Source organism: Pieris rapae, chromosome Z (genome assembly GCF_905147795.1).
Source record: "Pieris rapae chromosome Z, ilPieRapa1.1, whole genome shotgun sequence".
Taxonomy (NCBI): domain Eukaryota; kingdom Metazoa; phylum Arthropoda; class Insecta; order Lepidoptera; family Pieridae; genus Pieris; species Pieris rapae.
In genome coordinates this window covers 11,455,404-11,471,209 of record NC_059534.1, presented here as the reverse complement: position 1 = coordinate 11,471,209, position 15,806 = coordinate 11,455,404, and the positions used below count along the sequence as shown (strand labels likewise).

Below are 15,806 nucleotides of genomic sequence, written 5' to 3'. Positions count from 1 at the left end.
AGGTTAAATTGAGACAAATCAATTAATGGCAAAATCAGGTGGCTTATTTCCAAGATAATGGGAATTACTTCTTGGTGGAAAGTTTTTATAAGGAGTTCACCTCCCCGGAATTATCATAGCTTCTTCGACTTAGGCTGCATTTTATACGATTCATTGAAATATTTTATGATGACGTTTTTACTTAATAGATGTTATATATCGCTGCATACACCCTAGATAGTATCCATCTCAGACGGGCTTATAATTAAGAGATATTGTACAGACATTACACAAGTAACACAGAAGCGAGTACAACACAACAATTTTAAGATAGACATAGATTTTACTTAAATAAAATTACAAAAAAAATGTCTCAGCGTTGCTATTTTACTAATAATTAGGTTACTCTGAATTCACCTTTATAATAGGGTTTTTTTTAGATTTAGTTAATGTAATTGAAAGTTAAATAACTTACTTGAACTTTAAGTTCGACTCCTTCGGCCACAATACAATATATAATTATACAATTTTAGAACAGGGATAAATTGTGCTCTAGGTTTTTTTAAAGCTTCCATATATGAGTAGCTTTATATTTAAAATATTTAGGAATGTAAATTAAATTATATTATACATATTTTCGAATATTGAAACTTTCATTGAATATTAAACATCGAAAAATAATTTGATCAGGTTTAACCTGTGAAAATTACAATTAACCTTACGTCAATATAAAACATCCATTAACATAGTAATATTATACCTCTACAGTATATAGTTGTTTGATACGTTTACAACAGTTGGATAAGACAGAACACAGCTCCAGGGACAGTTAAAGCATATTATAGGCGTTTATACGTTTGTATAACAATAGCATATATATAGTAATGACCCCTTACAGATGGGAAAATATATAAAAGCAACCAGGCTTCGGCAGGGCCTACATAGAATCTCATTTATAATAACGGCAGGCAATGAAATTGTTTCACAAAGCCAAAACACAATTTCCAAAAAAAAACAAAGATAAGGTTTTTCCAATTTCAATGGAATATTCCTCGGCATAGAAACACAAGAAATACCTAAACTTCTATTTTGCTGTGTTAATAAAATAAATTTAGAAAAATGATAATCCTGACAAAACAAATATATAATAGTAAACACTGTAGGCCCTTTAAAGTCTCATTTGTCTACGCTAAACATTCATATTATATAATAATAATGGTTATAACGTCTTAAATAATAAGCAAATTCATATAGAATGCTAGAATCTTACATACAAAACATATGTCTTGTCTTGGTAATATTTAATACTAACATATTCGACAAACTCACAATAAATTGCAAGCTTAATAAAAGTCTTAAAACAAATTATACTATAAACTATTAAATTACCTACAGGGAAGCGATTATAGAAATGGAAAGTGAATTGCTTTATAAGCTTGTAAGTTGTACGATGGAATGTAAATCACGTTCATTTAATAATAGCCCAGTCATATTAGGTAAGAAAAGGGGTCAACCTCGGAATGAAAGATAATAAGCTGCAAATTGGTATGAACCTTTGTTTTGTCATTCTAAATATTGTCTCAAAAGTCACAATCGTTATCGTGTCCGCGTCTTAAGATATTCAAGGTCAAAGGTCACAAAAATCGGTTTTTCGCGAATATCTGGCTTCCTATCGGTTGAATGAGATTTGCATTTATTATAAAAGTTGTAGGCTATAAAATTCCCTACAACTTTTGTTTAAACTTTTTTTTCATACGACCAACCGTTTTGAAGGTAGAGCGCGAAGTGCACATCGTACAGTCATAAACCTGTACAACTGTCAACACTTCCACCAACAAGTGTAGCAGCTCATCAACGCATAAAACGTGTCTACTACCAGATTCAAACGTGGTTAGGGAAGGACTTACCCTCAAGAATGGGGCTGGATGCTTGAAAATGAAATCCTGGAGCCCATACGAACGTTATTACCTCCAGCACCAGCCGAACTACTAAACGTAATATTTTGCAATTGCAAAAATGGTTGTGGTTCCCGCTGTGGATGCACAAAATCAGGGCTACAATGTTCTTTAGCTTGCGGCCTGTGCAACGGACAAGCTTGCCTCAACGCTTCACTGTATCCAAGTAATCCCGATGAAGAAAATACATATGATCCCGATATTCTGGAAGGTTTGGAGATGAACATGACAGATAATGAGGATGATGACAATGAATCGAACATTTTTGAGCGACAAGAAGAAGAAGAAGACGAAGAAGAAGAAGATAATTAGCTTCCATTTCCAATTTCATTACAATTAAAATCAACAAAGATACTTTTGATATTTGAACTCACATTTTGATAAATGTATATTATGCCGTATTTAATAATAAATAAAAATATGTGTAAAATATATACTCTTACTATCATTTTAACTTAAAATAAAACTAAAATATATAATCCAGAATTAATAATATTTTATACTTAAATAGTTAAATATGAATAATTATATATAAATAATCAAGTTACTTACTTTAATTAAATATAAATAATTAATAGTTAGTACATAAATAATAGGCATTGTTTAATAATTATAATTTCCAAGTAAATAATTGACTTTATAACGTACTGATAACCATAACTCACGCTTGACCTTGCATAAGGCCGTATATGACTGTACGATGTGCACTTCGCGCTCTACCTTCAAAACGGTTGGTCATATGAAAAAAAAGTTTAAACAAAAGTTGTAGGGAATTTTATAGCCTACAACTTTTATAATAAATGCAAATCTCATTTAACCGATAGGAAGCCAGATATTCGCGAAAAACCGATTTTTGTGACCTTTGACCTTGAATATCTTGAGACGCGGACACGATAACGATTGTGACTTTTGAGACAACATTTAGAATGACAAAACAAAGGTTCATACCAATTTGCAGCTTATTATCTTTCATTCCGAGGTGAAAGCCCTAATATGACTGGGCTATAAATGGTAATGAATTTTGCGAGGCGGCGCAATCAATATCGAAATGATATTTTCAACCTAAATAGAACATGCTTCTTCAATAGTTAGCCAAAATGTTACAGTTAAAAAATGAACATTTTATATAGAAAATAATGAAATGTAATGCGTGGAAATAAACATGAAGATATTACTTTAAAAAGAACATGCTTCTTCGATAGTTAGCCAAAATGTTACAGTTAAAAAATGAACATTTTATATAGCAAATATTGAAATGTAATGCGTGGAAATAAACAAATAAAATATTCTTTTTCAAAAAACAGGAAAATAGAAAAAAAAAGAGGTGTGCAAAATCTGAGAAACACACAAATTAATTGTGGCCAGACGAGATTTGCAGCATTCTAAACCTGAACTCTGTTTTCTCTTCGCTTTTTAATTTGTGATTGTGCTCCTGCTTATGTTCCCACTTTTGCTGTTTACTTTGCGTTTCATAGTTTCTTTGTATATTTATTATTGTAGATGTTTATTTTTGCTGTACTATTTCACGTGTATTTATTTAGTATTTTTCATAAACGTGGAGTGTACGTATGGATATCTTGACCCACACTTTGTTGAAAATGTTTTAGTACAATCTGGGGCTTAAAACAGACAAAGGTACTTTTAAACATTCATAACTTTCCATTAATAACAACACAGATAGATCCGCATCACTAAAATTCAAACTTTATTTTCGAAAAAAAAAAAACATTTTCATCTGTTAAACGGGGTGTCCATCGGTTCTTTGTTGGATTCATACATTACACTTCGCATTACAGAAAACAGTACACACTCATGGGAACTCTACTGACTTTTCCTTATTGTTTCTTGCATGTAAATTGTACAGTCCAATTATACTAAATACTAATATACTAAATTCAAAAATTAAAAACTTTTTTACTTTCGGCCTATAAAATATTTCGGAAAGACCAATAAAAAAAGTAATGATGGAGATCTTAACGGTGTGCGTCCCTCGTTATGGTCAGCCTTCTTTTCTCAAAAAATATAATTAATAAATTGAACAAAAGTGTATATCTAAATTCCAAAAGTTTTTCACACACACACTTCGAAAACAGACTGCGCAAGATTGCTGGCAGTGGGGTCCAGGGAAGACGATCTTTGGCTTAATGTTTATCCTTCACCAAACACTGGCCCCTGAATCACTTCGCATTGCCCTTAGCCTCCGCTTAGGAGTGCCGACATGTAATCCCCATTAGTTGCCATGTATGTGGCTTTGAATTAAGCCGCCTTGGACACCATGGCCTCCATTGCCAAAAGAGTGCAGATCGTTTTCCGTTACTCCGTGCTCATACTGCGCTCTATTGCCTCCGTCAATGTTTCAGTAATTTTGGAGTCAACAGGGATCTTTGAGGCGATGGCAAGCGGCCAGAAGAAATGACGTTACCCTTTGGAGGATGAGACGGGTTTTGGAATGGGATGTTACTTATGTGGACACGTGACGTCACTCTTCCATCGGACAAGCAAAAAAGCTGAGGCGTCCGCCGAGCAGGTGGAAATAAAGAAACGGCTCAAATCTAAGAGTCATTCTTCCAACTTCGATTTAGTTCCCGTGAGGGCCGTAAATTTCAAGAGCACATGCACTAAATAAAGATTTAAGTTAGGGCCTTGTAGATAGTACCGCTGACCCCAGAGCTGGTGCGTTCCTCGCTCGAGGAATAACTATCGGAATACAGCGAGGAAATGTTGCCAGCGTTAAATAACAATGCCACGGGACCAAACTTTTGTTTTAATTTCCTGTTTAATAATTTTGAATTTATAATAATTATATATTTTCATTATTATTATAAAGATTTAAAGATTAAGAATATTGTAAATACTACACAATTATTTTTTAATAATAACACAAAATAAATATGTATGTAAAGTTAAAATATTTCGGTTATATGGTGGTGGTTTGGTTACGTGGTGAATAATGTCATAATGCGATGATGAGGGGGTTCCACGTCCAAGTTGCGTCTATAGTGCGCATTTGATATATGTGTGACTATCGTGGAATGGAAATAATTAAACTAACAACCTTTTAAAAAGACTGTTGAGATCAGTTGAAAACTTATAAAAAACTAAATAAACAAATCTATATCTTGCATGAGGGCGTGAAGCTCCTCACTTATAATCTATGATAGGGTACATTTATCTTAAATTCTACGATAACACTATAATATGCATAAAATATGATTTTTCATAACACTGATATAATATATGACATCTCAATAAGGATAGAATTTGTGCTATGGATATGTAGATTATTATACATATAAAAGTTGTTGGGATCTACAAAGTTAGTTGAGAGTTCGGATCTTTTACTTGAAATCCCTTATCTATCAAATTGGTAAAAGAATATTTACATATGTAGTTATACAAACAATTCTACAATGCAATCTTTGTATTTCCTTTTCGGATGTCGTCACAACGCGATGCTATCAAAGTTTTGGTGATGAGCTTTGTCTATATTTTTTTTATCTTTATCTCATGTGAATAATAAAAGAAATTCTTGTTGAATAAATAGATTATTCATTTCCCCTACAAAACAAAGTAATTTAACAAATACGTTAACAACTAACCAGTAATTACACTTCTTGACAGTTTAATTGACTCTGGAACTCGAGTAGTAGGTAAATCTTTAGTAAATTAACATCAATATTTATAGCTATTATAATAATTGAAAGAAATTTATATATTTTTTTTTGTAATTTTGAGCTAACTTAGCCTAAAGGTAAATTTTAAAATATTTTTTTATAAATTCTTTCGTCACACTAATTAGTACACGAAGCTTTTCTTATCTCTAACACCAAACATAGATTATAAAGGAATGTTTGACATATAGCTCTTCTTATAGGGTAGACATATAATTATAAAAACGCAATGCAAGAATTACGTTTTTAACGTAGACATAGATGGTACATAGTAATCAAAGGTAGACACGATGAGAAAGAGATACTTTGTCATGCAACATAGATAGTTATGCCTTAAAATATAATCGTATAGCACAGATCATAGCCATTTAGAATTCAAATGTTTACCATTACGTGGCAGCGGTTTGCGAATAGAAGAATTCATATTTATTTCCAGCCAGCATGTTTATTCCTTAGGCTGTGGTTGGACCACATCACACTTGCCAGGTGTAGCAGGAGTTGGGTCATCGCTGAACAGAGGATTTTTAACTTCCATATTGCCGGTCTGAAATAAAAAAGATAAAATTTTACTATATACAATAAATAGGATATTTTAGTAAAAAAAAGAAATGCACTGAGGCTAGCATTCTCTGCACTCTCTTTTTACCACTAGGATTCCCTGTGTCAGCCAAGCTTTTCCTTTTGACATGTGTGATGACACTTCACAGTAATTTCTAGATAACTGATACATTTCCTTAATTATATATTCTGTTTTAGCATAGATCATCTGTCATCCAGACTGGTTGAGAAGATGTTGTTTAAGATTGCTAATGAATTTATTTTTAACAGACAGCGTGGTGTTTTTTCCAAAAATAAGGTTGCATAATGCTATTAAGTAAGTTGGCTAACCATTAAAAGTTTTGCGTAATTGTACAATTTTTTTTGCGAAAGTTTTCCTTTTGGATATCGTAAGAATAGCACGCTGAATTTTCAGCATATAGTTTATATGGATTCTTGAAAAACAAAATAAAATTTATTAATTTCTCAATTTTTTAATCACGGCACTAATCAATTATCCACTCAATCAGATTTTTACTCTTTATAAGTTTCTTAAAGCAACGCCCTCTACGTTGCTTCTTTTGTTAGCCAAAAGCAACCTATGGCGTATATAGTGACACCAAACGTGCAGTGATCGAAGCTATTGCGAGAGGACGCTCTTTCAATCCTTTGAAATTGTAATCCGTAAGTTGATAAATTAAGCGCAGTGGAGGGGAACGATAGAGCAGACCAATTACTTAAGTTATTCCGACAACAACATAGTTAATTTGCTAGGAAAAAGAAGTTGAAATATTTTCGTAAATAGCATAATTCGTTAAAAACGGTTAATGGTGTCACTACGTTAAGGTACGGATCAAAGTCAGGTACAGTACACCAGGCGCGTGGTTGTTTTATACTCACAGTAGCAAATCCAGGACATTCGTACACGGTGTAATCCCCTTCCTCGTTTTCTTCTTCAGAATCTGGGTCCGAGACTGACCCATTACGACCCAGGCAACTGAAATTTGTCAAGGAATGAAATAAACAGAATCAGTAAACTAGAAGGTGAAAAATGTGATAGCATTGTATTTAAGATTACCTTCGTACAATTATTTATGAATGCTGAATAAATACATAAAGCAGAATACTCCAGGATTGCACCTCTATATTTATAATATGTTCGAAAACATTCGCAACCTTCTAGTACTGTTCTTCTAGTGCTAGGCAAATAGTATTAGCAGCTAATTTGGAAGTTACACATTTAAACAAATGGCATTACGAACTAAATGCATGTGCATAAATTAAAAATACTACGGTATAGTATTTTTAATTTATGCACATGTTTTTACATACGTATAATATACCGGTTATGAGATCAGAAATAATTACTTTTTGTCCTTTGACCGTAACGTTAAACAAATAACAGCAAAGCATGCTACTTTAAAATCTAACCAACTTCTGTATCACTTTCTTGTAAACCATTATTGCAACAAGTATTCCTTTAACCAAATGAAAATACTGATTTAGAGTTATAAAATAATAATACACCGAGCATAAGAATTATCAAGAATATTAAATGTAATCTTAAGACTTTCAGTTTAATATTCTCCGTTCACTTTACTCAAGGTAAAACTAATAGAAAAGTTGAAATAGCTTCTGAGCTTTTAATGGAACCGGATACCAGCTAAGTGAATTTGTGATGCATCCGGGTGCAGATCATGTAATTGCCTCCAACGGTCTCCTTACTTAGTTATATTGCATCAGAATACATTAAATCTAGTAGCTCTCGTAAAGTAATAGTAACAATATATATGTATGTTATAAATAAGAAGAACTTCTTTGGCAAATTCGGAAAATATGTATTGTTTATAATAAATATTCGAACTGTAACAAATTCTGTGTTAAAAAAATATAACTGACATATCGAAATGCACAAATTCCGTTAAAAACACACAAAATTCTAAATAAACCAATGACATCCTATTTTTTTGTGATGAGAGAACAGTCCTTTGTAATTCAGTACGCAAATGACACATCTTTATAATATGTATATGGAAATAAATGAAAACTGTAGATACGAAAAAAAAACATTTCATTTCTTCAGACCAATTATACCTAATTATTTTTGATAACGGATAGGGTTTGTACAAAAGTAAATTTAATGTATTTGAAAAGAAAAGTTTAAATTATGTCGTGACGTAGACGATGATTTTTAAGGTATGGAAAATATAACGATATTTTCTCATTTTTACAATAAGTATGTTTAAGATGAGTCAAAGAACATTTGAATAGAATGAAAAATAAACAAGATTTTCTAGTGGAACTAATTCGCCCATTTAAATGATTTTCTTATTCGGAATCTCTTTACGACTCACTGATCCTTTATATTGGTGATCAGCCCCCTCTGCACCCGCTTCGTAATATGGTTTTATTATTAAGGGTTACGCACCCCAACGGATTGTCCAGTGAATTGGTAATGTTATTCTAAATAGCACATGTTCGCAAACTCCTTTGTGTTCAGTATTTTCAATATGTTCCAGTGATATATATAACATAAGGTGTTGTATGAATGTATTTATAATGTATATATATATATATATATAAATGTATTATTTTTCTTGACTTGGGTATTAGCCGATACACCCTTACCGATAAACCCTCTCAAGATTAAAAAACCCATTCAACTGCAATTAATTTTTTGTTCCACTCATATATTTAATTCAGGATAGCACTTCTTGAGAAACAAGATATTTAAAACTCTGTTTATAATCGAATCTAGTAAAAGTTTTCGATACCGAGGAGTATTTTGAATGGTTGTTTAGCCGTCTGAATAAATAGTGGAGACAACTATTATGTTTTGGTGGCTAATGTTACCAGTTGAAATTGATATGACTTAATATACTTACCATTATATCAATTAACACATTGTTTACAGCCTTAGAGCATTAGAGAGGTTAACATTGTTATATATTAACCAGATTTCTATGTATTATCTATCAACCAAATGTCGTGAATATGACAGTGATAACAATTTGTTATTGCGTCATCTCTCATCTCCATCAATATCACTGTCCGTCCATCGAAATCCGATGGTTTATTTATATAATTTGAGGTTATCAATTTGGTGATATTAGTGCAAAGCCGATAAATTGTGTAATTGGAATTATGGTACTTTAAGTTTTGATTTTTGAGTGTTTTATAAAAGCAATAACTTTCACTGTTCGAAATTATATTAAGCCTAATATATATTTAAAAGTAATAATATTGAAAAGATCTGCAGAAAACTCCACAATGGTATATGGTATATGGCTATCTCTTATGGATATCTCACAATAACATTTTTCTCACTTACTTTTTACGACAAATAATGGCTAAATTTCGAAACGATTTTAACCTAAACAGCATTAATCTTTATCCAATGAATACCTTGAATAATTTATTAATTTATAAAGACCTATATGGCCCTTTACAGCATATGATTTAAATGAATATTTTCGAAGATATTACCGATTTAAAAAGTGCGGGACGTAGCATTTACGGCACCGGCCGGCAGGGCAGGCGGGAGAGTAGCTAGAGCCTATAAATAGCGCATCGTAGGCCGTGGTACTCCCCCCACATACAGATTAAGGTAAAAAACCGCCTTCACTGGGGACGGCCAAAACAGCCCGAGCTGAGCTATAAAGGCCCATAAAGCCAACAGCGAGATTCCATTAAAAAAAGCGGTTCTCCCTATAGCACTTTGAATTTAGCAGCGATCTGACGCGTTTATTATCTAGTTCCGATAATAAACGTGAGGAAAATAACAATACTTAATAAAAACGTGCTTTTCAGTGCGACAACGTATTGGTAATTATAAGTATGATAGTAGTTTTAAAATGTAAATTATATTCTATTAGGTAAATTTTATTTTAAATTGCACTTATAGTAAATGTAAATACATAAGAATAGAATTTTATTAAATATTAAAGGTAATATCAAAGGTCTAATATTATAGGTCTTAACATATTCGAAGCAAACTGTTTGGCACAATGTTTTTCGCATATGCAAACACATTTATATAACAAATTCATTGTTTTATATGACACTAGCGGATCCGACAGACGTTGTCCTGTCTACACGTCTTTAATTTCAAAATTTCAATTTTTAATAAGCCATTTTGATGAAAATTATTATTCAAATGTTATGACAATATCTAACGATCCAGCACATGGTCACACACGATATAACACAATGATAACAAAACTTTTTTTAAATTTCGGGACAGACTAAAATTAAAATTCGAATATTATTTAAAATTTGACACTGTGATGGTAGCGCTGTCTGTCGGATCCAATGTAAAACATTCCAAAATCAATCAATCAACAACTAATAAATTGAAAATTAATTAAAAAAACATTGTCCAGCGGACAAAATTGTGAATCTAAACCATTCCCAGATCCCCTTGAACACACACAAAAAATTTCGTCTAAATCGGTCCAGTCGTTTAGGAGGAGTTCAGTCACATACACACGCACACAAGAAATATATATATTAAGATATGCATATAATTATTTTTTTCTAAGTAACTAAATTAATCTTCTTGTCGTGCCCAGAGTGCTTTCAATTTCAATCCATCATATTGACGCGTGTATTCGGGGAAAGTATGTCATCAATAATATTCGACGCCGTTTCGAGTTAATAGGCGAGAACTGGCGTGTGCGGCAAAAATATTTACGAATCCCTAGAGTCTATGTTATGTATGATTAAGAAGGCTTGTATAAAATAGTTCATTATAAATACCATTAAATATCGCATATAAAATCTAATAATGCACTAATACATATTTTTAACATAGATTAAGTCGAGATCATGTTTAACTTTGTTTTAATTATCGTATACAAATGAACTGTAATTACAAACCTTTGCCAAATGTTATACAAATATTTTGTTTTATCCTTTATTTTGATAGCCGATTGAAGGCAATTTAACAAGTTCAAGATACATAAAACCAAAATAAAATGTGGCTCACTAGTGAAAACAATTCATTGGAACAAATTATTTCCATATTCGTAAAAAATTCACTAGAATAAGATCAGTTAAACAAATTAAAAACGATAAATTATTAAATAGTGGGTTAATTTTTTTCCGTGCAGATAAAAAATTTTAATATCGAAAATCAATTTATTTTATTTAAAAAAAAATCCAACAACTAAAACTAAGCTTCTTACCTTTCCATAGCCAGAATTTGTTGTTTCTGATGCTGATAGTGATACATGTGAGCGGAGTGGGCTAATTTACGGTCCCCAGATTGATCCATAGTCGGTCCTGTGACGCCATACGCCGGGTAGTCCACGTCAGCTGCTGCCTTGGCTTTCTTCGAGAGACTGGGTAGATAGATAATACTATAATGCGCGTAAGTTGTGATTAGGACGTTGCTAAAACTCGACTTACATGTTGTCGTTAGCTTATAACTTTGTAATAAAACAGAATGTTAGGTAGAGTAAGATCCAATCAGTGAAATTTTTTTTTTTGATTTCATTTATAGAAAATAAATATATATATATACATATATATATATATATATTCATGCTGATATTGTATCAGTTAAAACATTGTGATATAGTGAGACCCGGTCCAGATCTCATGATTTGATGATGATCATGACCCCACGATCCCCCCTTGAATCCGCCTTTAATTGTTGGATAATTTAAATTAATTTTTTAAGTAAACTAAAAGCTTGAAAGGAAGTCAAAAATTATACGCTATGTGAAAGTGGCAATGAAGCATGGCTATTCTGCAAAACGGACGCCAATTTCCAATCATTGAATAATAACGTTGCGATCTAACGACGAACCTCGATTTAGTAATATCCGTCGGGCTAATGATGAAAACATAAAATTAAACCGATTTGAAGTAACAGGCTTATCTAGTTAGTAACAGAACTAAAAACAAGACTTATTAACATTTTACTTTGAGTTCAATGTTTTTAGCTAAGAAGTTGAATAAAATTTACTCACGTAAACCATCCAAAAACCAGACCGACAACTGCCATCGACAGGGCGGCGATGACAGCTGCCAACAATGCGTTGCTGTATATAGAAGGAGACTGTTGAGGTGTCAAAGACTCAATGACGTGGATATTCTGAGGTCGCAGGGTGCTTCCCGTATCCTTATCGGTACTGGAACATAATGTTACAGCGGTGACATGAAGTGCTATGCAACATGTGTGGTGTTAGTGCCACAATTGTCGCCAGTAATGTTTTTGTACGTTTGTTGAGTTAAACTTTTAAAGATTGAATAATACTTGCCTATTTATAAGTAAAATACACTTGTTCTAAGAACTACAATATCAGTTCATGCGTAGGTATCATCAAATTACAATCTATTTACGTCGATAAAAACATCGTCGGTTTTTCTTATTCTGAAAGATACTTTAATCGCTTACAGCTTACCACAAAATAATTAAGGGTAGTGCAGATTTTCGAGTAACTAAATAATGATACTCGTATGTGTTTATAATTGAGATTTAAAGATATTTTCAGCCATTCAAACGGGCTCGGCAGCTTTTTCTCTTTTTTAGTAGAATATTTCTATTAATTTAAAGACGCGCATTACAATTTGTTTACGCGCTTTTTTATGTGCTGTTTCTTGCTCACGTCGCGGTGATTATTTCATTTGATGACACCCAACTCATAACACATGCTCAACAGAGACATAACAAAAGCGAAACTTATACATAACTCCTATACTGCCAATTTCGTTATCTGTATAATTTTGAAGTGCTTCCGAAACAGCAAAATATATGTTTACGAACACCAGGTTAATCTAATTTAGGAATCAAGACATGAGGAACTTTAACGGTTAAAAAAAGTGCTTTTAACGTAACTTTTTAACCTGTACACAGTATGCGACCTTTCAAAATAACGAATTGAATTTGGATAAGCCTCGTTGGTCAACTCTTTAAATAACGGAAATGTTATGAAATCAATTGGGATTCATAATATTGTACATTCACGTGTCAACAATTACAGCAATACATGTTAGCGGTATTGAAGACATTTATCATGCAATTGCACATCGTGGTTGGGAGCCAGCTACACCTCAGAAGTCTTGGATACCTATTTTTTTTATAGAACAGGGGGCAAACGGGCCAGAGGGCTCGCGAGTGCGTTGCCGGCCTATTATTACGGGCTTGGTACCTTAAGATGAAATAATCGAGAGAATGGGTCTACGGGATACAAATTAGAAACATAGCTGTGCGCCCAACTCCGTTAGCGAGGCATGTAATTGCTAAGGCTTATACCTTATACATATAGTATATGTGATTAATAAGTTCAACCTTTGTGTTTATACGTTGATTGAGTTCACAATAGTTGAATTTTTTCTGTAAACATATCCAGTTGCTATTAACGATAACATTGTAATTAACTCAATATATCACTTATAATCATTATTACATATTACTAAGTGTATTTTTTAAATTACAAATTTAAAATAGTATATAAAATTTTATATGAGCTACGCCGCTATATAGGTTCTGGTTTTAATTTGCAAATGTTATAGATTATTTTTCTTTTATAGGCAAGATGTCACAATTATTTGTGTTCAGGAAAGTTTGGTCGCTCGCTTATCAAATAATCTAACACTGCTCTAGATTTAAGAATTAATATAAAATTTGAAAGGTTGAATATCTCGTTTACAAAATAAATTGAATCATTAATTATTGTCGACCTACATTACAGAATCTTTCTCCACCTAATATCTGAAATGTATTGTATTTATTTACAATTCTACTCTGATGTTTATATTAAACTATATTAATAGTATTAATATAATTGTTGTTGACTTAATTAAACAAAAATAAACCGTCAATATATCATGTTCGGTTAATAGAGGCCAAGCTATTTTTACATTCCTATCTTTGTTTACCTCACAGTGACAGACAAAAATTTGAATCATATATAGCAATGTTATTTGCAAGATATTCTTAATTTATTAGGTATCTGCTTGTGTTTAAATAAGTCGCACGGGAAGGCAAACTTTCCGATATACGATTCCTTACTTTGCCACGCTAAAAGCACTGTTAATAAAAATTATATTTGTTGCTTTGGATACAAAATTATCTATGCTTCTAAGTGGGACTTGTGAGGTATCTAAGGGTACACACTTTCGAGGAGGCATTGTTTCAAAAAATAATTTAATTATTACATTGCATTAAATTAACATTAATCATTTTAATAACGAATAACGTATAGGTTAGACAATTGACTGCGTCATTGGTTGTCTCTTTCGGAAAGTCCTCTCTGTTCATCTCTCCCCATGATAATTTAATTAGTGTTTAGCGGGGAATAAGCCAAGTTAGCCACTAAGCGTCAAGGCCAATAGTTTCACGCAATTACACTTTTTACCATTATTATTATGTAATAGTATATTTTATTAGAGATAGAATAAAGTGTAAAGTCCAAAAAAGTAAGGCGAAAATCGTTTAAAAGACAAAAAAGATTTCATGTTCCAAATTGTATTACTCAACTTTGACAAAAAATTAGGGCGGACTCGATTAAAAAAAATTTCAAGTAGGTCCAACAATGCCCACCCGAACCTGTGAATAATAAAATCTGTGAATGTTCACCTCTCTTCATAGTCTTTAGGCTGTGAAATTTTCAAGACTCGCAGGTTTGTTGGCAGTAAGGAGACAGGTATACGGTACACCTTATTAGCCCTGCAAGTAAGCAAAGCTTTTCTCATGAAATTTCAGAAATGTTTAACTAATATACCTATTTAGCCTGGTATAGATACTTAGTCCAAAAAAAAGAGATTACATTAAACAGTAATTTTAAAAGGCGTTTCCACTACAAAATACGAGGTTTTAAATTTGTATTTTTATGCATTTTATTTTTTATTATTTGTATGCGTTAAGATTATGCAAATTAATTACAAGTTAATGATGTACATAGCTTCAATCCGTTGAATTTGTATGTTCAGTCAGATATTCAGATATAAATAAAAAAATTGATCAGTGTGATCCGTGGCGTCCACTTATTCAATATAGATTTTATTAACGGCATAGCCTTCGGTAGCACACGTTTCTACGTGTCAAAAGCCACATGATATTCTTGAAATAGCAAGTTATTTACGTTCTCTCATATATTTTTAAGACATTATTGCCATTATTATATTTTGTTTTATATTATTTCAACAGTAGGGATTTTATGATGATTTGGAAGAATATATTGACTATTGTTTATTTTCTGGTTAATTAGTTACGTTAGTTTTTTCACAATTTTAATGCTTTTAACTTATGATTATATAACCATTAAATTGTATATATTCAGTTGCCGGCTTAATTTATGCATTATACATTATAAAAGGAAGGCTATCAGTTCTCAGATTTGAGTGCATTGGAGTGAAAGTGTCAATTAATATAATATGTTTGATTATATTAATTGACACTTTGTCTAATTAATGTGATGTATTGGTCCAATGTTTTTCTTACGATAAGTAAAAATAATGATCAAAGCTATATAGACATAGCCTTACATTTCTTTTAATTTAATATCGGAAAATCTATTTATATTATTATAGTTCTTGTTTTTCATATAAACCTTAATAATATAAGTTTTGAAGCTCTAGCCCAACGAAGTATAATTTATATTTCTAGAATTTATGAATAGGAAACGCTTAAGTTGAATTACTGTGAAGAGATGCA

At 31.9% G+C, this 15,806-nt stretch overlaps 1 protein-coding gene across 3 annotated transcripts in view; it reads right to left on the bottom strand.

The window, feature by feature from the left end:
- Positions 1-2,944: 2,944 nt before the first annotated feature.
- Positions 2,945-15,806, bottom strand: part of LOC110995703 (protein cab-1) — a 30,051-nt gene continuing 17,189 nt past the window's right edge. The window contains exons 5-9 of one of the 3 annotated variants that reach the window (XM_022262994.2): positions 14,730-14,819; positions 12,118-12,279; positions 11,329-11,502; positions 7,043-7,139; positions 2,945-6,149 (exon numbers count right to left, since the gene is read on the bottom strand). In XM_022262994.2, the coding sequence (XP_022118686.2) occupies positions 6,051-6,149; positions 7,043-7,139; positions 11,329-11,502; positions 12,118-12,279; positions 14,730-14,819 (622 nt within the window). In that variant the 3' untranslated portion in view covers positions 2,945-6,050. The remainder of the gene's footprint in view (positions 6,150-7,042; positions 7,140-11,328; positions 11,503-12,117; positions 12,280-14,729; positions 14,820-15,806) is intronic. The other 2 variants (XM_022263002.2, XM_022263010.2) reach the window with 2 other exon arrangements.